Here is a 25,690-nt window from a genome sequence, read left to right as displayed (position 1 = left end):
TCCCAATACTGCAGCCTGTTCTAGTACCTTGGTGGAGCTTCATTGGGCCAGCAGGCCAGAACAACTTGCAGAATCAGGGTCTATCACATTCCTTTCTACTCCCACCAATCTAAGGCCTGCAAATAGTTGTACTTATAGAACCAAACAATTGAAAGCCTGGTGAAGTCTGTAGGAATCTGTACTAGGGCTGTCGATTAATCACAGTTAACTCATGCAACTACACCAACCACCACAGAAAGCAGTTTATGTAGTAGAAAAGTTGCAATTTTTTTTCTAAAGAAAAATTCTATGTCCATGTTTGAGAACATAAAAATAATAATTTATTAATTATAAAAAGAATACAACTTAAATAGAAACAAGAATCTAGAGTCAAGCAATTCATTTAATACTTAAATAATACTTAAACATTTTCATGTAGCAATGCACAAAGGTAATGAATCCTTGATGGTCATACACAAAAATGTTCACATGATACAGTTATCCAATTAATTCAGTTAGCAAAGCTAATATGCTCAGTTATAAATTGCATAAGATATAAAGTATAAAAATATTCCTTTGAATGCATAGATAGCTACCAGCAACTGCGTAATATAATCATCAGTATAGCAAATGAATTCAGTCAATCCAATGGCTGATCTTTTCACTGGTACAGCATACCAGTTTATTCATAAAAACTACAGTACTTTTACAGAAAAAATGGCTTCTGAATGGCAAAAGCCTAAAATAGTCTCTTCTGTCAGTGAGTAAGAATGCAGGTCTGTAATTGTATGGTGAGCAATTGTTCTACTATATAAACTTCCATCACAGTGGTTAGATCAACATCAGTAAGCTGGTATAAAAGAAACAGATTGTCACTGGATCAGGCTGCATCGCATCTCTACTTTAACATTTATGCCATGAGAAAAGACTTATCTTGTTACAGTCTGTTCTACTGATATTATCCATTTTATAAACCCTAAGCTAATGTGTACTGCTTAAATCCAATTAACTAAGAGTTAGGAAGTTAGGTTCTTTGGAAAAGAAAGGCACTAAGAAAAAATCTTAATAGTGGGGAGTTCAAATCAGCAATCAACTATGTTCTCCCTGTTATCTAGAGCTTTAATCCATCTAATTCTCAGTACAGTACATACTTCTATAGCTAGGTAAACAGATTAGATCCTTTCTTCTAAAGAGGATGGTTTTGTAAATTAAAAAAAGAGTGAATAAACTGGATAAAAAAATCCTTAACAGATTACTCAACTTTAATGTTTTCCAATGTATTTATTCCAGGATTTCATAGCAGAGGAGCATAATACTGAATTTAAGTTAGCAGGAATGTGAAAAGGTGACCATGCAATCAGAAACATAAATAGTTGTCTTTGAAAAAGGAAAAAAAAATGCCTAGAAAGCCCAAGATTCAAATGTCATCCCATTTTTTTAAAATGCTAAGCATTTAATTAGTTTCCTTTTTACATAATAAATTTACGGTTTCAAGGACTGATCTTGTTCATGAAAGGATGAGTTGGAGGAAAATGGAACTGCAATATTTGTGCTCCTTTCTCATATGGAAATCACATTGACTTGTCCATGGAGTGAAAAATAACTGCCATTTTAAAGAAGCATTAGAGAAACTTCTTGATCATGAAGCAACAAAAGAGAGAGGGAGTGGACCGTTTGTTACCAAACATTTCAATACCGTGTGTTGACAAGCAGCCATGAGATTTAAAAAACCCTAGCTATTTTGGTCAATGGTATATTTACAATTTGAGTAACAACTGTAATATTTTATCTTCAACCTGAGAAATATTTATAAATGCAGTTTAAGAAACCACATCTAATTAGTAACTTTTTAATACTTAAATGAGACAAATGGAGTTTTGTGCTTCTTCCACAGACTTCAATCCTTCCATTTTCCTCCTAAAAAAGGGGTGTGTTTGCTTGTCACGTCACGCATGTATCACCTATTAATGACAGTGGGATGTCTGTGCACATTAAGTAATTTGGTACAAACACTAAATGGGATTCATGTTCTGTCCTTTAGCATAAGTGCTTCTGCTATTTTATAGCTAACAATTATTAGAACAATTTAAGCCTTTCCTTGAGAGCTGCTAACTCTACAGTGATTGAAGTCAGGATTATTTTGGGTAAGGAACAGAATGCTAGCTACATGAATAGACTGAGAATTCCACCATTGCTTTCTTTTCATAAGCACAGTTTCATATCAGAGCAAGTTAGTCTGACATGAGCTGTAGGCTGAAACTGTGCAGAACATGTCAACTTTATCTCAAAAGTAATAAAATAGATTTTTTCAGGATATTAGCCCTTATAAGTTCAATGCTTGAACATTGAATCCATTGCTTAAAAGACAAGATACAAATATTTTGTTTGATGCTGCTTTAAATAGTTAATAAGTCAGCTTTGATGCTTTCTTGTTGTAACAAGGCCTTTCAGTCAGTGTAGATGCAGCATTTCTAAACAGAAAGTTATTGTCGTTGATTATTAGAACCAGCTCTAGTTCTTGGAAATCCTGAAGTCTTGCAACATCTTTGTCCTTAAATAAACAAATTAAAAATGCAGTATGTTAGTAGCATCCACAATAAATATTGTACAGGAGTTCAGTTAGGCAGATTTAAGGAGGATAAAACAGATGTATGCTAGCAGGGGGCAAGTATTTACCCAGCAGTTTGACTCCGTTTTGCTTATCTAGCTATCAAGCAGGCACGCCTATTGCATGTTGCATTACTTTAGCATTCTATTTACTTTAGATTTCATTTTTTTTTAAATGTAGTTATTTTAAGTGGGAGAAAGTTTCCTAGTTGGAGACTCCTGGCTCTGCTACTGTGTAACTCTGAAAAAGTCATTTTACTGCTCTCTGCCTCTGTGTTCTGATCTGTTAAATGGATAGAGATCTTGCCTCTCACAGGAGTGCTGTGAGCCTAGGGCTAGTCTACACTGGCAACGTTTAAGGGCTGCTGTGGCAGTGTTTTAAGGTGGCTTGTGTAGTCACAGCAGAGCGCTAGGAAAGAGCTCTTCCAGCACTCTAAAAAAACCACCTCCACAAGGGGCGCAGCTCCCAGTTCTGGTGCACTGTCTACACTCGCGCTTTACAGCACTGAAACTTGCTGCGCTCAAGGGGGTGTTTTTAACACCTCTGAGCAAGAAAGTTGCAGCGCTGTGAAGTGCCAGTGTAGACAAGCCCTTAGTTAACTAAATGTATACAAATGGGAGTGAGATCCTCAGACAAGTTCACAGTATTAATAAGCTCAGTTGACCCCTTTGTGATCAGTCTGTTTGGCTTCATTGTCGTGTGATTTGGGTTTGGCCGAATCCTTCTTCAGAAATTCTAATTCTTTTTGTTTCCAACATGCAGTATCAACTGTAGACTAATGTGCCAAACAAGTACAAAAAATTAAGGTTACCAACAGATGAAGGGAAGATTTATAGTTCAAGGGAGTTCTTCAATATTACTGACAGGGAGTGAAAATTATTAGTGGAATTAAAGCTTGTATTATGTGCTTTAAAGATCTATTGCATATTATCTATAAACAGCTTGGAAGAGGGTCCTCTGGGACCCCTCACCCCAATAATCTTTCTTTCTTTCTTTCTCCCCAACCCATTAAAAACCTCTCACATTGATCCATGCCTCCTCTCCAAGGGGCCCTGAAGCCAGCTTCTTCTGGAGCAGCACACCGACCACCCCAATTCCTGACCTAGCTGAAGCAAGTCAGAGAGAGTAAAAGAAGGCAGTCGCAAACAGTAAGTAAGCGATCAGGCTCTGATCCCCTGAGTGGCCATACTTTGTCACTAGAATTAAGCACTAAGAATTAAATTTTTTGAAATCTCAGAAAACAAGTGTCCTCCAGTTTTGCTGACAAAAATGCCTAAGAATTAGCGACTCTCTTACAGAGGACACTTTGAACAATCAGACTTAGCTAGCATATTTTGGAACTACTTATTCCTTTGCAACCCAAGAAATGAATCTTTAAAAGTAAAGAGTCAGAATGTCTTCTTATATTGGATGCAGGTACGGTCCACTGAAGTCTGTTAATCTAGCACTAATCAGATTAGCTCCACCATTTGACGCCAACAATGTCCTAAGGATTTGAGGGTGAAGGAAGGGTCACTAGTGAACTAGGAAAACAGATACAAAAAGTCCAAGTCTTCCATGTATTATGCAGGCATGTCCCATTGCCTTCAATGGGACATTTGCCTGTGTAAGGACTGCACAAACTGTTCCTAATTGAGAACGTTTTCCCTATAATTTAGTTGCTTTTTAAAAGGAATGTTTAAAGTTTAATTAGATTAGTAAGGCTCACCTCGGTATCATAAACCTTTCAACCATTCATGACAGTATGTCATGGGGTATGTTATTACACTGAATTTCTGAACATAGTTAAATATAAGTCACACAGTACAGAATGTCAGTGCAGGAAAGCCATCAAGAAGTTAAGGGTTTAGAGCTTATTTTATTAAATAGGAAAAATGGCAGCAGCCCAAACAAAGCACTCTCATTTAATAAGATGTTCCACTGTACAATTTACAGAGAGGAACCTATTTCCAAAAAAAAAAAATCCAGTATAAATAAAGGTTTAAAGAGTTGCTTGAGGATTTATTTAACCACACAACTCTCAGTGGCTTACAAGTATTGTATAGGTAAAATCAGTGCAGGTCTTTCAAAGCACAGAAGTAAGGTGATGTCAATAAAACAAGGCAATTCAGCTATAGTTGATGCTCTGACTGTAACCTCCCAATATGAAAGAATACTGTTCAACACAATATTTGCAATATAGTGTTATCAGTGAGTGCAAGGGATGATCATGGATCAGTCCCAAACTGAGAAATATGCTGATGGGGACCATTAACTGTAGGACCCAGGATCTGTGATACTTTGCAGTCAAAACAACCCTCTAGTTTAGGAAACATGAATTGAAGATTGGAAGGCAAATTAGGTAATTCTGTAAAGTTGAATATCTTGATTTTAGGGTGTCATATGAGGATCTCCAAGCACTTTACAAACACCACAACCCTCTGAATTACCCAACTACTACAATCCCCCTCTTATCTTGATGCACAGAAAAGTTCATTGACTTGCCCAAGGTCACACAAGGAGTCAGACTGGGAACCAGAATGCAGATCTGATTTCTACTCTTCTGCTCTGTCCCCTAGACCTAACTTGTGGATGGAGGGAAAGGAGGAAGAAAGGCATATAAAATACAAAGACTTCTCCTTAATGTCTTTTTACATTATGTTAAACAGTAGAGTAACTGACAGTACAGTTATAGCCAAGTGCCTCCCTTGTCCCAGCCCCTTGGATGGTCTCTTATCCTCCATCCAAACTCTGCTTCTTTCTTCAGTGCTGCAGGCCCAAACTATGCCATAGCTATGCATGATTGGCTGATCTGACCATCAGATGCACTCCCACCAGTCTTGTATGCATCTGACTGAGAAGTTTTATTCTTCTTCTATAGATTCTGAAACATTCAATGACAGCCCACTTATTCCATGGCCAGGGGATTATAAGAAAGTTAATTACTGGTTATGGATCTACTATATTTCTCTAAGACAAGGAACACCGTTAAAAACACGACGTTTGCCACTTTGCAACAATAGCAGTAAGCCAAATCTCATATTCAAAGACATAAGGAATATTGCAGGTTGCTTGAGGGATGAATGATGCATTTTTAATGATGTCCACAACAGCAATAAAAATAACTTTTGCTTAAAGCTGAAGGTTCTTACCTTTCTTAATACTGTATTTGGTAATTTTCGAATCTTCTCTACATGTTCTGGATTAATACCCAGTTCACTGCAACTCACTCTGAGCAGTTCCTTATATGTTAGTTCTTGTCTGTCCAGTTCAATTTCAATGAAGTCATTCTCTCTAAGAGTAAGGTTCTGAATTCTCACCTTAAGCACCAGTTCTAGTAAAAGATAAACATACAGACATTAATACCTATATACATATAAATATGCACGATCATCTAAATAAGAACTGGAAAAAAATAAATGTGACTTCATTACATCAATAATAATAATAAATCTCAAAATGTTACCCTAAAATCATTTCATTCATTACTTTTGATTTATTTGTATTTAATGCGAAGGTAGGTGAAAAGAGCTGAATTCCGAGCTCTGGAGACTGGAATCCTATTCAGGACAAGAACAGCACAGGCACTGGCCATGTAAGCTTCCACATAACTCATCAACTTCCCACAACCACCATGTCTGAAAGGACAACTTCTAGAGGAGAGGAGGTAGCTCAGCCTCCATGTTTTTCATTCCTTCACAGAGAAGCTACTGCAAAGGTACCATTTGTAGCTGTTTCTGTGGAGTCCCATTAGGAACTGATCTGAGATAGTCAAGTTTATTTTATATAGGCCAATAGACACCCATAATAATCAAATACAGACAATATTACTTATAAAATTATAGTATAATTGAGTTACTACTGCTCTGAACAACGAGGAGTCCGGTGGCACCTTAAAGACTAACAGATTTATTTGGGCATAAGCTTTCATGGGTAAAAAACCTACTTCCTACTGCTCTGAACTGAATTTCATCTGGCAACATTTTTATCTTCTATTACCAATTTTCTGAGCAATCCAATATTGCATAACTCAGTGCTCTGTTTTTGGTGATCGCACATTAAAATTCATATGGATCTTCTCACAGCTCCCATTCAAATAGAGGTCTGGACCTTTTAACTGCAATTCCAGAACTGGCTACACTGAACTGATGGGGTGATTTTACTAAATATATATAATATTAACCCCAAGGAATGATAAATAATACTTCCTCTCTGTACATTTAAGTGGTCAGCTACCTGTACAAGCTGAGCTAACAAAGCTTCTCTTTCAAATTAATTGGACATAGGTCTGTGTTTTGTATTAGAGTCTAGAGTTCTGTACCACAGTTATGGTGTTAGACTACCCTCGCATCTGTATGTTTTTACAAAACCTTAGATGAGTAAGACATGTTTTCATTGATATTTGTATTAAAAATTCCAGTGGATACAATTTTTTTAAACATTCCCTGAAATGCCTGAGACACAAACATGGAATCATGCCTCATGCATAAGAACATGAAAGTGAAAGACTAGAGAAGTACTATAGACATGAATAACATTGACTAGTCTATTTTCATTCTCCAACATGACCGCTTCCAGGAAGAACAGAGCAAAAAAGGAATAGTAAAATTAATTTTTAAAATTTGTAATAATAATTTAATGTTACCTTGCATATTAAATGGGAAAGCTCCAGGGAAGAAAAATGGCTGAAATGTTGGCATAGGCCCCATACATGAGCCATTCTGTTGCTGAGATACAGGCTGTTTAGATGCAGCTGGAGAAGGGAAACTTCTGCTCTCAGGCACAGATGCCTGGTGAAAGGGACCATTCTGGACTACAGGCTTTGGGCATTCTGGCATGGTACAGGCTCCAGGAGATGTCGACATATCTTCATTATCAGCCACTGCAGAAGCAGCATTTGCATGTTGTGATGTTGCAGAAGTGCATGCTTTGACTCGAGGTAATGAAGTGGGATAATCTACAGCTTGCAATTCTAAGGGTATGGGGAAGTTTCCATTCAGCGAGCCAGTGGAAGGGTCTGGAATGCTGTTACTCATTGTGTTATAAACATAAGGGAAAGGTGGATTAGCCAAATAATTCGGGACAATTGGCAAGTCTGAGTCTTGCTTCAAATCTGCAAGTTCGTCTTCCACTATAGAGGAAAGAAAAAAATGTCCAGTGAACAAAATTAGTTATAACTGGTTAAGGAGAACTAAAATTGTCCTAGTACATCGTGGTTTTTAGATTCAGACTATTTACACACACTCACACAGAGGATATAAAACAAAACAAAGAGCTCTAAAGCTCTATGTACAGTTCACATAACTGTGCTAAGGGGTTCCATAAAAACAAAGCTTGTGTGACTAAGATACTCCACAAACACCTCTACTTTCCCCCTACACACTTGGACTTGATATAGAATCTGCCATCTTTTAAGAAAAATGTCCTGTGGCCAATATTTTGTGCCATATTCTCAGCTGACATAACTTCATTGTCTTCATAATGGACATAAACCAGAGGAATAAATGGAGGGCAGTAGATTTTCAGGTTTGCTGTGGATACCAAAAGAGTGGGTGGGGGGGAAAAGTATACAATATATTTAGAACTGAAAGAACTACTGACTCAACAGCAGATAGATATTAACAAAGGCAGAAATCAGAAAGAAAGGAGTGCAAAAGGTAGGAAAAACTTAAAGATTCTGAACAGGCTTCAAACTAATTCGCATGTTTAGTAGCAACATTGTTACTTTGACAGTTACAAGCACAATATACCAATGGATCCCTTGGGGCTGCTACTCTATCACTATACTTTTATGGAATAAAATACGAATCTTCAATTGAGATCAATGCAGTTAACCCCTTAAATAAGCTTCCTGATATTTTATGGAATTATCAGTCATATACACTAAAGGCTTTATATATTTTTATATATATATATATATATATATATAAAAGTAAGATTTCCCTCCCCTTATCTCCATTTGAAAATATGTATCAAGCCGCAAATGTTTGTAGTGAACATGTTCTATGACAGTTTAATTTTTCAAAATTAAGCTTTTTTCCCTCCCACATACAAAAAAAAATTGTCACCATAAAAGCCCATGGAACCAACATTCCTGAAGTTGTGGTTTCTTTCTCAGTAAAGACTCTGAAGGCCAAATGGGAATTACTGCCACAGAATTCAGAGTAGCAGCCGTGTTAGTCTGTATCCGCAAAAAGAAAAGGAGGACTTGTGGCACCTTAGAGACTAACCAATTTATTTGAGCATAAGCTTTCGTGAGCTACAGCTCACTTCATCAGATGAAGGTTGTGCCACAAGTACTCCTTTTCTTTTTGCCACAGAATTGTAAGCTTTTAAATACAGATTCAGCACCCGCGCAAAAGCATGACCATAATTATTAGAATTGGTCATTACCAAGTCTTCAAAGTTATTATATTAACCAATAAACTTACCTCCCAATGTTTTCCTAATCTCTCTCTTTGAGGTTAACTGGGCTGGCATTTCTCCTTTACTTGTGAGAATCTCCTTATCAGCACCAGACTCTATCAGATAAGACACCACTTGAGCATGGTTCCGTTTGCATGCCCAGTGCAAACAAGTCCTGCACAAGGAAAATGTTGGTGTTATATGAAATAAACATGCTACCAGAGATTAGTTTTATTCATACCACTGTGTATAAAAAAGCCAAGGCCTAGCTTTCCCCAAAAAGAACAACATTCATTTCTAATATACATTACCAAGCTGAGATATATTCTTTGAACATTTTTTGTAGTCTGCAGTGACACCTGCTGATAGTTTTTCCCTGCAGTAATGCCTTTACCACCAACGTTACTATTTTTGACAACAGCAGATGGTTTTTGCTTTAAAGTTTAACTAAATCTCTCACTTTTAGCTTTTAAAAGCTAAAACTAATTTCAAAAATATAAAATAGCTGTCACCCTTCTGTATCTTTTTACATTTGTTTTTTCAAAATAAGATGACAGAATATATTATAAGCTTAACAGCAGAACCATATTTCAAGTGATCATTTAAATTCATAGAAATAGGTTTAATTTTGTTAATCAAAAGAAAAAGAATTTTTTTCTCTGCACCACTCCAACCAAAATGAAACAGACTAGTTCCTGAGCAAAGATCTTTAGAAAACCAAACTGATTTCAATTTGATTAAATCTCAAAACAGAGCTGACTAGAATAATCTTTATTTTCTGAAATAACTCCTCACCAGGACATTTCGCAGTACCTTACAACCAAAAGAACTGAGTTTTCGTATTACACTGGTTTTCACCAAATTATCACACTGACACAAACACTGGTAAATTCCCAATAAATACCTTTGCAGAACTCTAACTTTTTAGGGGATCAATTTCAACACTTTTCTCCATTACAACTTTCATATAAACTGTAGTCCTAGTGGCTTTACAGAGATAGTGAATAATGCAATTAGAGTCAGATCCTGATCCTGGCATTCTTACTCAGGCAAAACCCCTAGTAAGGAATATAGGATTTGTCAGCATAACAACCGCAAGAAAGAAATTCTCAGATACTGGCAAGGGAGAAAAAATATACTCCAAAAAACATACCCCTACTTCATACAGAGATTTTGGTGAAGGAAAGAATTCACCCACAGAGAAGGTCTGTGGTTTTGGTTCAGGCAAAAGGCACATTTTCCTGGAGAGTGGTTGTTCTTTAGAGAAATCCCCAGAGTTGATCCCCTGAAGAAATGTAGGGGAGGGTCAGTCTCCCTGATGTTTATAAGATTTTACAATGTGTCTGCATGTTATAATATGCAAAAACTGTATGGCCCATCCCATTTTCCCCGCAAAGCACTATCTCACAGCTTAAAAGCAGTACCCTAGTTTCAAAGATTTTCTAGTGCTGTTTCTCCACCACCCCTCCCAATGCTGTTCTTTAAACTGCATGAAAACTCTTAATCCTTCCCCAGACTAACAGCAAGGAGAGGAAAAGATGTTGAATCTTAGGAGTTTAGAGTTACATACAAGAAGAGTGAGAAAGAAGTGGTGTAAAATCTCTTAGAAAACTTATGTGGTTAAAAAGATTCATTTCAGTCCAAAGTCCTTCTCCAGGAAGCATTTGTTTTTTAAGGAAAAGGTGTGGTCACACCTGTCTGACTTTAAAATTTAGACTACGTTGTGTTCTGCCAAACAGCACCACCTCTGACACATCAAGAGTTTTTGCTCTTGTTGGGTTTTTTGTTTGTTTGGTTGGTTTTGTTTACTCCTGAAGAAGGGTCTGATGGGAGGAAATAGTAGAGTAGCTATAAAACCTGATGCATGCATGTGAGAATCAGACTAATTAAAGCAAGAGAAAGCAAAGTACACACAGAATCTTGCTTGTTTTATATGCCAGTATGATTAAGACTATCCTGCAAGAAACAAAGGGCCTAATTGTGCAAATTCTTATCACTGGGTTTAGTATTTCTTTGTGGAAGAAGCCCCACAGAATACAAGGCAATAGGATTACTCACTGTAGTAAGTGCTGTTGTGTAGAACTGGGGCCCAGATTAAAAAACCCACTACTGTAATAATTATATATATATATATATATATTACAGTAGTGCCTAGCGTCCCCAGATGAGACTGGGGCCTGATTGTGCTAGACAATATACATACATATAATAAGAGACAAAAGGTCCCTCCTTCAAAAGGTTTACAATCTAAACAGAAAAGACAGCCAAAGGATGGGAAAAGAAATGGAAACCCAGAGGGGTGAAATGAGTTGTGCAAGGTCACAAGCAGTCGTAGAGCCAGGAACAAAACCTTGATTTCTTGTCTCCCAGCCCATTGCCCATTCATTAGCCCACACTACCTCTCTTGATGAGTATTTTTCAATTATCATTTGTCATTCAGATGTGCTTTGCAATGTTTCTTTTTAGGAGAAATAACAGCTGTTAAAACAAATGTGGGGTATTTTTTTAATTACATCAAAAATTAGTCCCTATCAAAGGTTATATAGAAGCAAGTTAGGGCCTGTCTTAACAAGTATCATTTGGTTATCTTTGGTGTATATTTTATAAAACCACACAATATTCTCAAATTTTTGTTCCTGAGTAGGTTCACCTATTTTAAATATTTTTTTCAATTCAAAATTGTGTTAAAGACAGTTGCTAGAACTACACTTATCACTTGCCAATTTTAGTAATTTTATTCTATTGTCCCATTTTTAAAACATTTTTTATCCTATTGCTGTTTCAAAGTCCCAGAAAAACAACCGTCAAAGATGACTAAACACAAAGTGATGTCAAATGCACAATGTAAACTGAAAACGAAATAGAGAATTTCCCCCCCTTTAATCTCTTTTAGTTGTAGTAATTTTAGGAGCTACTTGTAACAATAGTAGATAAACGAAAAAATTTCAGACAGAAATGTGATGAAATTGATGGATAACTCACTGAGAAATGGAAATCCTGTACAAAAATTAGTTCTTGTACAAAAATTCCAAGAGTGAAAATCAAAATGTTACAGTGTTGTCTGCAATCGGAATAAGTCTCCATATGAAATGTTAAGAGCCAGATTTTCAAAAATGCTCACCATCCACAACTGGGACAAGATTTTCAAAAGAGTTCAGCTCCCTTTTAGAGATCTAGAAAAAAGCAGTCATGTTTTCAAAAGCAGAGTTTTGGGGATCTGGACTTTTAATTTTAATCCCTCCATCCCTGCTGCATTGAACAGCTGCTGCTGCTTTCCCATAAAGGTGTCTGAGTCAGGGTTGTGAAATACCTGGCATTTTTTAAAAAAACAAACAATCAAAAAACCCAATGGATAAGCCAGAAAGGGGAGGTTGCACAACAAGTGTCTGTGACTCAGCTCCCTTGTATCTACATTATTTATTATTTGTATCACCATAGCCCCAATGTTAAGCATATGTTGTTAGATGTATGCCTCAATATATATATTTAATGTAAAGAATCATAAAAGTTACATTACAATGCAAGGACCATCATTTTAAAATTTCCTGATTTTGTGTGCTTAACTTCATATCCAGAATGTGTTAATATACTAATGTTTGGGGTGGGAGGGGGGTTGCTCTGAATGGGTACAAGATGGAAAAACATAAAAGCAGCACAGATAGGAGTTTTCAAGATAGTTAGATAAGACTAAGATATGTCCCCCACCATAACTTCCTTCTTTTCACAGGAATTTAACTGCAAATCATCTGCTTTCAGCTGGAGACAATGCCATAAGACATGACAGTTATTGTAAAGTACTGTATTCCACGACTGGACTATGCATTTGAGGTAAAAGCCACTATTTTTAAGAGTGCTGAAATAATTGTTATAACTCAACAGAAAGAACTCCTATATTATTTACAACAAAAATCCCATGGCATCTGAGAAGAGGTCTGTGAAGCTCTGGCTGTTTTGTTTCTTTGGACTTGGTGCAAAACCTTTTCTTAGTTTGAATTCAAGCCCCCTGCATGTCACTTTGAGTTCAGAAGTAAAATTCTGACAAAGTCACCAGGCTTTGTGGTTTCAGAGTAGCAGCCGTGTTAGTCTGTATCCGCAAAAAGAAAAGGAGTACTTGTGGCACCTTAGAGACTAACAAATTTATTTGAGCATAAGCTCTCGTGAGCTACAGCTCACTTCATCAGATGAATTCAGTGGAAAATACAGTGGGGAGATTTATATACACAGAGAACATGGAACAATGGGTGTTACCATACACACTGTAAGGAGAGTGATCAGGTAAGGTGAGCTATTACCAGCAGGAGGGCGGGGGGGGGGGAACCTTTTGTAGTGATAATCAAAAGGTGGGCCATTTCCAGCAGTTGACAAGAACGTCTGAGGAACAGTAGGGGTGGAGGGAATAAACATGGGAAAATAGTTTTACTTTGTGTAATGATCCATCCACTCCCAGTCTTTATTCAAACCTAAGTTAATTGTGTCCAGTTTGCAAATTAATTCCAATTCAGCAGTCTCTCATTGGAGTCTGTTTTTGAAGTTTTTTTGTTGAAGAATTGCCACTTTTAGGTCTGTGATCGAGTGACCAAAGTGACTGAAGTGTTCTCCAACTGGTTTTTTAATGTTATAATTCTTGACGTCTGATTTGCGTCCATTTATTCTTTTACGTAGAGAGTGTCCAGTTTGGCCAATGTACATGGCAGAGGGGCATTGCTGGCACATGATGGCATATATCACATCGGTAGATGTGCAGGCGAACGAGCCTCTGATAGTGTGGCTGATGTGATGGGTGTGGGCTGATGTGATGGGTGTGGGCACACTGTGATGGGTGTGGGCCAAAAAATAGGTACCAATACAAAGCTTCAGGTACTAAGGAGATGTTTGATATAAATGCTTAGATTCACACAGCTTCCACTTTAAATTATGAGCCTGTACTGAGAACTCCACAGATACACTCTTGTGCCCATGTTGAGCCCCAATGACAACATCAAAGCTCTGCACAAGTGCATGGATACGGTGCACAATTGCAACCACTATTTTCTCCAATTGTATGTAAACCTCAGCAACTCTGGCCTAATTTAGGGTTTTATTCTGACCATTTCACGAGGATTTCATGCAGTCTAATACAGAGAGATATTGCGCACCCACAAATCCCATTTATGTCAATAGCAGCTGCAAGTATTCAGCACTTCTCAGGATCAGACCTATACATGAGACCCATTCCAGAGATGCAGCTTCTGCACACAGACTCAAAAGATATGGAAGACACGATTATAGCTAAAGTACAGAACAAGAAGCAATTTTTTAAAAATATATTTTATGCCAGATTTTGGTTTATTGTCTTAATGCCAGTTTTTTGAACAAACTGATTTGGTAATGAGCAGCAGTTTATTATGCATATGGAAATAATGAGAAAGTGAAATGGGAGAAAAATCACTACATACTTCTACTCCTTAACAAAGAAAGAAAGCAAATCATAGAAGGCTTGATTATCACAAGTGCTGAACAGCGACAGCCCCCACTGACTGTAACAGCTGTCATGGGAACTTGGCACTTCTGAAAATTAGGCCCTTAGTTTTTAAAATTCTAGTTTATTGTCCTTTCTGTTTCATACTTCCTATTTTCACTCATGTAAGCACAGCTCAGTAATTCACATAAAGATATAAACTGAATCTAATCCAGGTAAAACAATCTTCAAGAATGCCTGAATTGTTAAAATCATGTTTAAAAAACAACATTTTTATGACTAGTCTGGGAATGGTTCATTATAGAAGAGTTTCAGGATTTAGGGTTGTCAAGTGGTATTTGAATGAAATGTCAAAACAAAAAAAATCTGTGAGGCTTTATGTATCTCACTGAAACACATTGCAAGATCTTTTCTCATAACAGGAAGTTATTTTAAAAGCTGCCTTAAAAGTAATCCAGAATAAGCCTCTCTAAAAATGAGCGAGCTTGGCCAGTCTGAGGTTTACCTTCTGAATGTTATTTTACTGTGCTGTGTTTGTGCAGCCAGCTTTCCTAATCCCATCAGTATAAGTAATAGAAGGTGGCAACACATTGAACTAATAGAAAATCAGAGACCAAGGATCAAAACTTCTGAAACAAAATAATGTAAGCTCAGAACAGCAATTATCAACAGTACCATTACTTCCTCCTTTTAAAATAATTTTAAAGCATCTCTAGTGAGGGAGGATTAGGCAATGGGTTTAAATAGGACATTTAAATTACATTCTGAATTCAAACTGTCAAAACTGGATAGCCTTGCATTAATATATTTCATATGAAAAACATATATAACATCCACCATATCATTAGCAGACAAAGAATAAAAGGCTCTTAAAATGTTCTTCTCAGTATCTGAAATTGTCAGTTTTATTAACCTTTAAAAATACACGTAATTCATTCCTGTTAAAGGCTTACCAGCCGTTGATTTCATTTTGAGAGTTGACATTCACTCCGAATTCCACCAGTCTTTGGACCTCCCCAATGTCTCCCAAAGCAGCTGCTTCTCTCAGTCTCTCCTGGAGTTCTTTCTCCTCTATAAAAGTTGTCATCTCTCTAAGGTCACTTTATTGTTAAGCAGCTGCCAACCGAAGGTGATTTAACATTTTATAAAGCTAACATACTGAGCAGCAAGTCAAAGATAAAATTAACCCTGCATAACAAGAGGTGTCTCTTATTCTTTTAATTTTAAATTCATATATTGATTACTTTCTGTCTGTTACGTTTAAATCAGATAGAGTCACACGTTTCAGAAGAACATTAAAGACAACTGCATAGTACAGTATCTCTAGATTGTTGCTGTTTCCTAAACTCTTCTCAGGGGGACTCTATTATCTGTGACAACTCTCTGACCTAGATATTTAGTTCCTACCAACAGCCTTGCATGCAATTCCTGGTTGTAGCTGTCCTGTTTGCTGTATGATTCATCAGATATATTCAGGCTCCTACTTGATTACTTTTATTCAACTAAAATGAATTATTGCTTAATATACAAAGAATTTCGAATGTACAATATCTTCTACCAAACATTATTTATTCCTACAACCCCAAACTGCAAGTTGTTCTGCCTAGGTAGCTCAGCACCATATGTGTAACCCCACTGAAATCAAGTGAAGTCTCCATGTGGGGAACATGGGTCCATCCAGCAAAACAATTTGTAGGATTGGGGCCACAATTGATTCCACCAATTCACATTGTTTTTACTATTGTGCTAATTTTCTTTATTCATTCTAAGCCAAATAATGAGAGACATGGGTGAGAAAAACACTATTTCACAACTATCTTATTATAGAACACAAGTTAAAATACACACTTAGGACTCCATCTTCAGATCCAGCTGACCTGCAGCAGCTGTATCATGGCATCTGGGGAGTCCTACGTGCCAGTAAAATTCATAACACCTACGCTGAGCTAGAGCACCTTTAAAGCAATTTTGGGCCACAGGACCAGCACAAAGGTGCTGTATTGGGGGCCAGAATCTGGCCTTTAGTCTAAAATAAACTCAAAGACTTAATGGCCTAATTCTTACTCATGCAAATAGTTTCACTGAAGTAATGGGATCTCAACATTAGTAAGAATTATTCAAGTAAGTAATTACATGATTGTAACAATTACTTAGAGCTATTTAAAATAACTTGTTCTGTAATGTCTGATAGTGTAAAAATAAAGTGTCTATGGCCCTGATCCTGAAAGAAAAACTGTGGGAACAGACCCCTGGGCCTGCACACACCCCAGTGACTTCAACAGGGTTTTGTGCAAGTGCAGGGGGTCTACTGATGTAATTCTCTTTAGAGAATCAGGGCCTATGTGACTAGTAATTAATTAAATCAGTAGAGCCACCTTTTTTACAAAACATGGAGAATCCACAATCCACGTAAAAATCTTATTTTTAAAAAACAACTTTTTTTACCACTGTTTTGAGTAATGGACCTAATTCTTATGATTTTACATTAAGTTCATATTGGTAAGTACACTGACTTTAGAGGAGGTGCTCCCAGCATACACTAGCGCGAGAGCAGAATCACACCTAATATTTTAGATTTAATTAAATAATAGTAACTGTCTATCTCACATTATATCATTTATTATGTGTATTTACTTTTTGCACTTCATCCAACTTGAAACATTAAAATAGACTACAGTCATTTTTTACATGTTTCTCAGTGTCACTTTTTGGTTCTCATGCATTAGCATCAGGCTGCAATGTTTGGATTGCAAACACTATAAGGGAATTTTGAAAGCAAAACAAAAAGGAATTTTAAAAATATATAAGCAAACTTCTATTACACTCTAGGACATACAGTACCTGACACAGTCCAACAGTTGTAAAGTTATGCCAGGCTTCTGTAATCAATGAAACAGTTCTTGTCCAGTTCTCCTATTGGACAAGGCAGCATTAATGTGACTCTGAGGGCAAGGTCAGGACTAGGGTTTAAAGAAAGAAGTAGTGGAGGACAGCACAACTCCCCCTCCTTTCCTAAAACTAGAGAGGAGCATCTCTTCCTCCCCCTGATTTTTGTACACAGCACTCCCTCCATATCTCCCCCTTCCTCCTTGATGAAAGAGCCTCTTCCTGATTTGCTCTATTTTAACCATTGATCAGGACAGATGTGTTGATGCAACGATGAACATAATATTGATGCTCAATTATTATGTAATAATTATAAATAATCAACATCACAGTGATGGATATGTCTAAGAGACAATGATATCTGAAGCCAGTGACATCTCTCAATGCTGTGCCATGTCACTGTGGCCTCACATGAGACCACAGCACCTCATTGCTCTGCAGTGACACATCTCTTCACTGTGTTCTGGTTAGGGTTGCTACCTTTTCAGGTTTTCCTAGGATCAGACCTTTTTTTCAGATGGTGTCCTAGGAAATCTGTAAGTCCTCCTAGGACATTTAAAGTCCTGGGTTTTGCCATCTGAGTCACATCTGAGGCTACTACATCTTCTTCCTCCTCCATGGTGCTAATGCTACTCCTCCTCCCGCCAGGCTGCTCCGCTGGCTCCCCAGCAGGAGCCCTTAAGCCACAGCTGCTGTTTTCTACCTGACCAACAAGCTGCTGAGAGCAGAAAAAAGAGCTCATGACATCAGCTCCCCAACGCCCATTCCTCACCCTGCCCAGGAGGGCCCGCTCCCTCCCAGGAACCATCTCCTTTCCCTCGTTCTGTGCTCCCCTTCCCAAATCCAGCTCAGGGATGTCCTGTTTTTGTGACCTCAGAGGTGCCAAGTCTAGTTGTGTTGCGGTGGTGCAACAATGTCTCCCAACAGCGTGACTGTGCCTTTTCTGCAAAACCACCTGTGACTTGACATTGAGACAGTTAACAGGAGTGAGGGTATGTCTACACTTAAAATGCTACAGCAGTGCAGCTGCACCACTGCTCGAGTGCTTAAGTACAGACCCTACCTACGCCAACGGGACGGTTTCTCCCATCAGCATAGGTAATTCACCGCCCTGAGAGCAGGTCTACACTTACAATGCTGCATAGGCACAACTGTGCCACTGTAGGACTTTAATGAAGACACTCTATGCCGACGGGAGAGAGCTCTCCTGTCAGTGTAGTAATCCATCTCCCTGAGAGGCGACAGCTATGTTGATGGGACAAGCTCTCCGCCGACATAGCACTGTCTAAACCTGGGGTTAGGTCAGTATAACTATGTCGCTCGGGGTTTGGATTTTTCACACCCCTGAGTGATGTAGTTATGCTGATGTAAGTCTAGTGTAGACCAGACCCGAGAGGTGGTAGCTAGGTCAACCTAGCGCTGTCTACCCAGGGGTTAGGTCGGTACAGCTGCATCTCTCTGGTGTGGATTTTCACACCCCTGAGTGACGTAGCTGTGCCGATGTAAGTTCCTAGCGTAGACCAGACCAGAGTGGAGACAAGGCACAGTCAGTGGTACCTCCATGCAGCTACCTGAGGTAAGCCGCTCCCAGCTGGGGGATGTAGGCTTGGCATTGACTAGTTCCACCAAGATTCCATACAAGTGGTTTGAGCATTGGCCTGCTAAACCCAGGGTTGTGAGTTCAATCCTTGAAGGGACCGTTTTGTGGGCGGAGGGATAGCACAGTGGTTTGAGCATTGGCCTGCTAAACCCAGGGCTCTGAGTTCAATCCTTGAGGGGGCCGTTTAGGGACCTGGGGCAAAAATTGGGGATTGGTCCTGCTTTGAGCAGGGGGTTGGACTAGATGACCTCCTGAGGTCTCTTCCAGCCCTGATATTCTATGATTCTATGATAATCTCTGCGCCGATCTCGCTGTTGGAGGGCACCGCGAAGCCCTGGCCTGCATGGCGGAGGAGGTGTCTTTCCATAGCAGGATGGACGGCCGACGCGGTGGCCTGTCTCAGAGAGAGGCACTGCAATGTGAAGGGCTCTCTGCACGCGGAGGGGGCTCTGAGCACATTTACTGCCACCCTCCGCATCGGGGTGCATGGGAGAGAGACAGCTCAGCGAGACCCTCGCCACAAAGACAGCACCGCCCGCCAGCGAGCAAGGCCGGGGATAAGGCCTATGTGACTGAGAGGCCCAAGCCCTGACAGGCCCCAGGGGCGGTTAGCGAGACCGCGGCGGGCGCGCGTTGCATTGTGGGAAGAGCTAGGAGCGCCGCCGCCGCCGCCATTTTGTCTCTGTCACTCCGGCGGCAGCGCGAGCGCGCGGTCGGTCGGGGAAGGAGCGGGGGGGGCGAAGGCGGCGGCGCTTGGCAAGGGGCCACTCGGGTATCAGGACACGATGATATCGGCCGCCCAGCTCCTCGACGAGCTCATGGGCCGGGACAGGAATCTGGCCCCGGATGAGAAGCGCAGCAACGTGCGGTGGGACCACGAGAGCGTGAGTGAAACGGAGCCGCCTCCTCCCGGCCCTCAAGGCCTGGTTTTGTCGTAATCACCCACACGCGCCGCGGAGGACCGAAGGGGCCCCGCCGGCCCGGGGAGGGGACTGTGGCCGCAGAGACGAGGGAGCTAGGCGGGGGGCTTTCTGCGGGGCTCTGGCTGGGAGGAGTAGGCTGGGGCCAAGGTTCTGCATCGGGCTGGGGCCCTTCATGGCCCTGGGGGATGAGGAACAGGCGGGAGGTAGGGAAGGAAAATGCGGTGGGCCTGGCTAGGCTTGGATGGGGGCCCTAGTCCTTATGAGGACTCGCGTGGGAGGAGGGAGGGGATCCGTAGTAGCCTGACTGAGGAGTGTTGGAAAGGGGCGGGTCTGCTCACACCAGGATTGGGGGGGGGGTGCTCTCTCGTGACTCTGCTCGGAACTTAGTGCAGGAGGGATTTCTGCTAACTGTGTGAGGCGATTTGTGCCGGTAAAGAAATAACTAGTTAAAAAAAATGAGTCGGTCGTAGGGTTTGGGGCGGCGGGGGTCTGCTTATGGCGGGAGTCCGAGGGGAGGAAGGAAGGTGGGAGGGTCTGTGTTTAGCTCTTTATGCGGGAGAGAGTTCTTTTGCATCGGATGGAAGGAAAAGTTTCTTAAAGCCTGTGTGTGCATGGCATGTGGAGGGGTTTTTTAAGGGGTCGTTCCTGAGTTTGAGGAGGAGGAAGTCTCTGGGTAGGTCTTACTGCAGTTTGGTTGTGCTGGGGTGGGAGATGAATAGTATAGAGCAGGGGTCAGCAACCTTTCAGAAGTGGTGTGCCCAGTCTTCATTTATTCACTCTAATTTAAGGTTTTGCATGCCAGTAATACATTTTAATGTTTTTATAAGGTCTCTTTCTATAAGTCTATAATATATAACTAAACTATTGTTGTATGTACAGTAAATAAGGTTTTTAAAATGTTTAAGAAGCTTCATTTAAAATTAAATCAAAATGTAGGTCTTATCAGTTTAGTGTGATCCTTGCCCTTGCTTTTCCTTGCTGAGTTTTCTGATGTCTGGCATGTATTTGGATACTTTAAGCTGCACACAGGCTTCTGGGTGATCAGTTGTTAACTGGCTCCGAGAGGGACAGAAGACAAAGTTCATGTGTGAAAATATCTGTTCACACAGGTATGTGGAACCAAATGCTGAGAGCATTGCAATCACAATTTTTTTCAAACAGTTAAATTTCACCGACAGGGATGTCCAGCAGGTCAGAATAGAGGCCCATGATCTGTCTCGGTAGCTTCAAGTGCACTCTGCAGATCTCCAAACTTTGATGCCCACAATTCTGAGCTTTTTTAATGAATGAGCTGCATTTCGAAATCTTCAACACCTATCCACTGAAATACAGACAAATCCAAGTAGCTTTCGTTGAACTTTTCAAGTTTAATTAGAAAAGAAAGCATTGGGCCAAATCACTGGAAATCTTGAAATCTGTCAGAAAATTCTGATTCCAGTTCTTGCATGTACATTCTAATCTCAACTTCAGATGCAGTGCACTCTTCCACGTGGCGTGATAGTGATGTAAGCAGGACTTTAAAAATCCCAGTACAGTGGTGCTGGAACAGTTTTTAATGTGGGAGTGCTGAGCTGTACCCCTCACTGCCCCAGGCTGGGGCCAGTGGGCCACAGCTGTGGGCAGCTGCAGAGCCCCAGACCAGCAGCCAGGACCCCAGGCCAGTAGCAGAGCCCCCGGACCGGTGGCCAGGACCTGTGTCCTGCAGCTGGTACCCCAGGTCAGCAGCAGAGCCCCCGGTTGCTATAGGTTGCCTACCCCTGGTATAGAGGACATGCTAACTACCTAAAGAACAGAGGATAATGAAGAACTTGAGATCCTTTGGAAATGAAGATTTTGCTGATGTGAGAGTTTTATTTTCACAAATCAAATTTGTCTTGGAACTTCTGGATTTTTCATTTACAATATTGTTACTATTTAGCAATATACTTTCATATTTCCTTTATATGTGGCTCTGACATGTTAACTCCTCTTCTGAGCAGTTTAGTACAGGAAATTTTTTTCCCTCCCAGATGCTTTTTTGTTTTACTCAGTGGTATCTACCTTAAGAGTTTTTACTGTCACCCATCACAGTCAACTGTATCAGCTCCTTCCCCATAAAATCAGTAGCAAAGTTCATAGTGGATTTCATGGAGTCTCTGATACTTCTCCCATTTTGAGCTCCAAACTTTGCTTAAGATCGGGTTTTTCCATTTTTTGTAGGTTAGGATTTAATGGATTGATCACAACACTGACACCCTGATAGACAAATTTCAGAGTAGAGCTATTACCAGCAGGGGGGGAGGGGGAGAGAAAATCTTTTGTAGTGATAATCAAGATGGGCCATTGCCAACAGTTAACAGGAACGTCTGGGGGGGGGGAATAAACATGGGGAAATAGTTTTACTTTGTGTAATGACACATCCACTCCCAGTCTCTTTTCAAGCCTAAGTTAATTGTACCCAGTTTGCAAATTAATTCCAATTCAGCAGTCCCTCCTTGGAGTCTGTTTTTGAAGTCTTTTTGTTGTAATATTGGAACCTTTAGGTCTGTAATCGAGTGACCAGGGAGATTGAAGTGTTATCCGACTGGTTTATGAATGTTATAATTCTTGACGTCTGATTTTTGTCCATTTATTCTTTTACGTAGAGAGTGTCCAGTTTGACCAATGTACATGGCAGAGGGGCATTGCTGGCACATGATGGCATATATGACATCGGTAGATGTGCAGGTGAACGAGCCTCTGATAGCGTGGCTGATGTGATTAGGCCCTGTGATGGTGTCCCCTGAATAGATATGTGGACAGAGTTGGCAATGGGCTTTGTTGCAAGAATAGGTTCCTGGGTTAGTGGTTCTGGTGTGTGATTGCTGGTGAGTATTTGCTTCAGGTTGGGGGGCTGTCTGTAGGCAAGGACTGGCCTGTCTCCCAAGATTTGTGAGAGTGGTGGGTCGTCCTTCAGGATAGGTTGTAGATCCTTGATGATGCGTTGGAGAGGTTTTAGTTGGGGGCTGAAGGTGATGGCTAGTAGCGTTCTGTTGTTATCTTTGTTGGGCCTTTCCTGTAGTAGGTGACTCCTGGGTATTCTTCTGGCTCTGTCAATTTATTTCTTCACTTCATAGAATCATAGAATACCAGGGTTGGAAGGGACCTCAGGAGGTCATCTAGTCCAACTCCTGCTCAAAGCAGGACCAATCCCCAATTGTTGCCCCAGATCCCAAATGGCCCCCTCAAGGATTGAACTCACAACCCTGGGTTTAGCAGGCCAATGCTCAAACCACTGAGCTATCCCTCCCCCACTTCAGTGGGTGGGTATTGTAGTTGTAAGAATGCTTGATAGAGATCTTGTAGGTGTTTGTCTCTGTCTGAGGGGTTGGAGCAAATGTGGTTGTATCGTAGAGGTTGGCTGTAGACGATGGATCATGTGGTGTTATCTGGGTGAAAGCTGGAGGCACGTAGGTAGGAATAGCGGTCAGTAGGTTTCCGATATAGGGTGGTGTTTATGTGACCATCACTTATTAGCACCGTAGTGTCCAGGAAGTGGATCTCTTGTGTGGACTGGTCCAGGCTGAGGTTGATGGTGGGATGGAAATTGTTGAAATTATGGTGGAATTCCTCAAGGGCTTCTTTTCCATGGGTCCAGATGATGAAGATGTCATCAATATAGCGCAAGTAGAGTAGGGACATTAGGGGACGAGAGATGAGGAAGCGTTGTTCTAAGTCAGCCATAAAAATGTTGGCATACTGTGGGGCCATGTGGGTACCCATAGCAGTGCCGCTGATTTGAAGGTATACATTGTCCTCAAATGTGAAATAGTTATGGGTGAGGACAAAGTCACAAAGTTCAGCCACCAGGTTTGCCGTGACATTATTGGGGATACTGTTCCTGATAGCTTGTAGTCCATCTTTGTGTGGAATGTTGATTTAGAAAAGTTTATATCCGTTTACAAATTACTTGTGCAAAATGTTACATCTAGAGGTATGTATTACAGGAAGGATTCACAACTCAAGAAGTATGCATGCTTTTCATAATACTCTTATTTTATTTGAACATGTAATTCAGCCAGGCATTCAGTTCAAAATTTCCCTGTGGTTTTGAGCTCAGAATGCACTGGTGGTACTAGATCCTGGTACTTTGAAATAGATGAATTGGACCATATCTATGCAGGTAAAAAACATGTTTTGAGGGGATGAAGTGTATGTGTTTTCATTCAAGTAAGGTTTCAGAGTAACAGCCGTGTTAGTCTATATTCGCAAAAAGAAAAGGAGGACTTGTGGCACCTTAGAGACTAACCAATTTATTTGAGCATAAGCTTTCGTGAGCTACAGCTCACTTCATCGGATGCATACTGTGGAAAGTACAGAAGATCTTTGGGAACTTTCACTTGAGTTAAACTGATGCTATTGAAAAACATAGGTCTTTTGCCTATATAGACAAGGTCTTGGAGATCAGCCCTCAGGCTGCTACTTAACTTTATTGTTTAGAGAGCAGTGGGTGGTCTGCTACCGTTCCCCTGGCCAGTGGGAAGTTCACAGACTGCTGTTTGAACCCTTTCAGTCTGGTGGGGAATGTGTTTAGTAAAACTCACTGAACATTAAATCCCACCAAATAAGGGGAAATCCATCCTCATCATCGTATCCACTCAATATATGCCACACCTGAACATAGCCATTATATAGACAATATACTTCCATATCTCAATGTCTATACTTTGACCCATTAAACTTTTACCCCCAATCGGGGAGATTGCAGATTATATATTCCTTACACCACCCCTTCCTAAACCAAGTTTCGCACCCCTTGATAATCTGTACCTTATTCCCTGATAACCAGAAACTTCTATGCTTAAACTCTGTACTGTTTTCTTTTTACTTCAGCATCATCTTAATAAAATTATTAAATCTGCTTGCTTCCTGCTTTCATAGAAGCATTTGTGCAATTCATTTAAGCACCACTCTAATGTCTTTATTAAATGCACACTCCTTGAAATGTAGGTTAGTGCAGTTAAGGGAGTGTGTGCTTCGCAGTCAATTGTACTTATCAGAAACATAGCTGTGCCTCCGGGAAGCTGCCTACCCATATAATTTCTCTTATTTCTTTTAGAATACAAGGGTGTTCTTTACTGTGTTTTTCTATGCTAATACAGGTCTAACGTTGTACAGTTTAAATTTAAAAAAAAAATCAAGAAATAACTTTAATATTCCTTAAAGACTAACAGATTTATTTGGGCATAAGCTTTCGTGGGTAAAAAACCACTTCCTGCATCCTTGTTGTTTTTGTGGATATAGACTAACACGGCTACCCCCTGATATTTAATATTCCTTGCGCAACATGAAAGCATTAATATTGCTGTAGAAACCTTAAACTTCATGTTTCTTGTTTTTTAAATTTTAGCTGTGTGGCATTAAGGCTTTGTCTACACTGCCAAGTCGTTTAGAGGTGTTAAAACACACACACGCACCCCGAAAGATAAAAGTTTTGCTAACGACAAGCACCAATATGAACAACGGTGAGAGCGCTCCTGCTGACACCACTAACACCGCTCATTGGGGGGTGGGAGATTTTTGTTGGCAGGAGAGCGCTCTCCTGCCAACAAACATCAGCTACACTGCGCGCCTTTTAGTGGCACGGCTGTAGCAGCGCAGTCGTGTCGCCAAAAGCTGCGTTGTATAGACATAGCCTAACAATGCATACAAATTCTCTTGCGTTTATGAATGTCACTGATTGTAAAAACATAAATAAAGAGCTTTGGACTCCATCTAAATGAAAGGCATTAGGTAGTGCAAGAGGAGTACGTTTATAACAATGGATCTCAGTAATCTGTAGGTCTAGCATCTCTGCATGGTTCAGGTAGGGTTAAAGCAAGGCTCCCATTAGA

The 25,690-nt window shown here is 40.2% G+C and overlaps 2 protein-coding genes across 6 annotated transcripts in view; one reads left to right on the top strand and one right to left on the bottom strand.

Moving 5' to 3' along the window:
- Positions 1-413: 413 nt before the first annotated feature.
- Positions 414-17,328, bottom strand: ANKRD40 (ankyrin repeat domain 40). 2 transcript variants are annotated; one of them, XM_084648138.1, is made up of 6 exons: positions 17,271-17,328; positions 15,383-15,545; positions 8,998-9,146; positions 7,212-7,697; positions 5,719-5,900; positions 414-2,530 (listed from the first exon to the last, which is right to left on the bottom strand). In XM_084648138.1, the coding sequence occupies exons 2-6, from the start codon at positions 15,514-15,516 to the stop codon at positions 2,384-2,386; spliced, it is 1,098 nt and encodes a 365-aa protein (XP_084504264.1). In that variant the 5' UTR covers positions 15,517-15,545; positions 17,271-17,328; the 3' UTR covers positions 414-2,383. The 2 variants fall into 2 exon arrangements, with proteins under 2 accessions (XP_084504264.1, XP_084504263.1); XM_084648137.1 differs by lacking the exon at positions 17,271-17,328 and having other exon boundaries at positions 415-2,530; positions 15,383-15,778.
- Positions 17,329-19,563: 2,235 nt separating this feature from the next.
- Positions 19,564-25,690, top strand: part of LUC7L3 (LUC7 like 3 pre-mRNA splicing factor) — a 42,764-nt gene continuing 36,637 nt past the window's right edge. For 2 of the 4 annotated variants that reach the window (XM_084646540.1, XM_084646543.1), the window contains exon 1: positions 19,566-19,799. In XM_084646540.1, coding sequence (XP_084502666.1) covers positions 19,701-19,799 — 99 coding nt within the window. In that variant the 5' untranslated portion in view covers positions 19,566-19,700. Of the gene's footprint in view, positions 19,800-25,690 lie in introns of all 4 variants that reach the window. The other 2 variants (XM_084646542.1, XM_084646541.1) reach the window with 2 other exon arrangements.

Source organism: Lepidochelys olivacea, assembly GCF_965140295.1.
Source record: "Lepidochelys olivacea isolate rLepOli2 genome assembly, chromosome: 14".
In the NCBI taxonomy this organism is placed as follows: Eukaryota; Metazoa; Chordata; order Testudines; family Cheloniidae; genus Lepidochelys; species Lepidochelys olivacea.
Note: the sequence above shows the minus strand (reverse complement) of the source record. Positions and strands in the feature narration are given on the sequence as shown.

Bases quoted from the DNA above. Each gene is read 5' to 3' on its own strand.
- ANKRD40 (XM_084648138.1), bottom strand. From the start codon at position 15,516: ATGACAACTTTTATAGAGGAGAAAGAACTCCAGGAGAGACTGAGAGAA. The intron at 9,147-15,382 runs GTAAGCCTTTAA...TTCCTTGTGCAG, and splicing joins CAAAATGAAATCAACGGCTG to GACTTGTTTGCACTGGGCAT. The intron at 7,698-8,997 runs GTAAGTTTATTG...TTTCCTCTATAG, and splicing joins GATTAGGAAAACATTGGGAG to TGGAAGACGAACTTGCAGAT.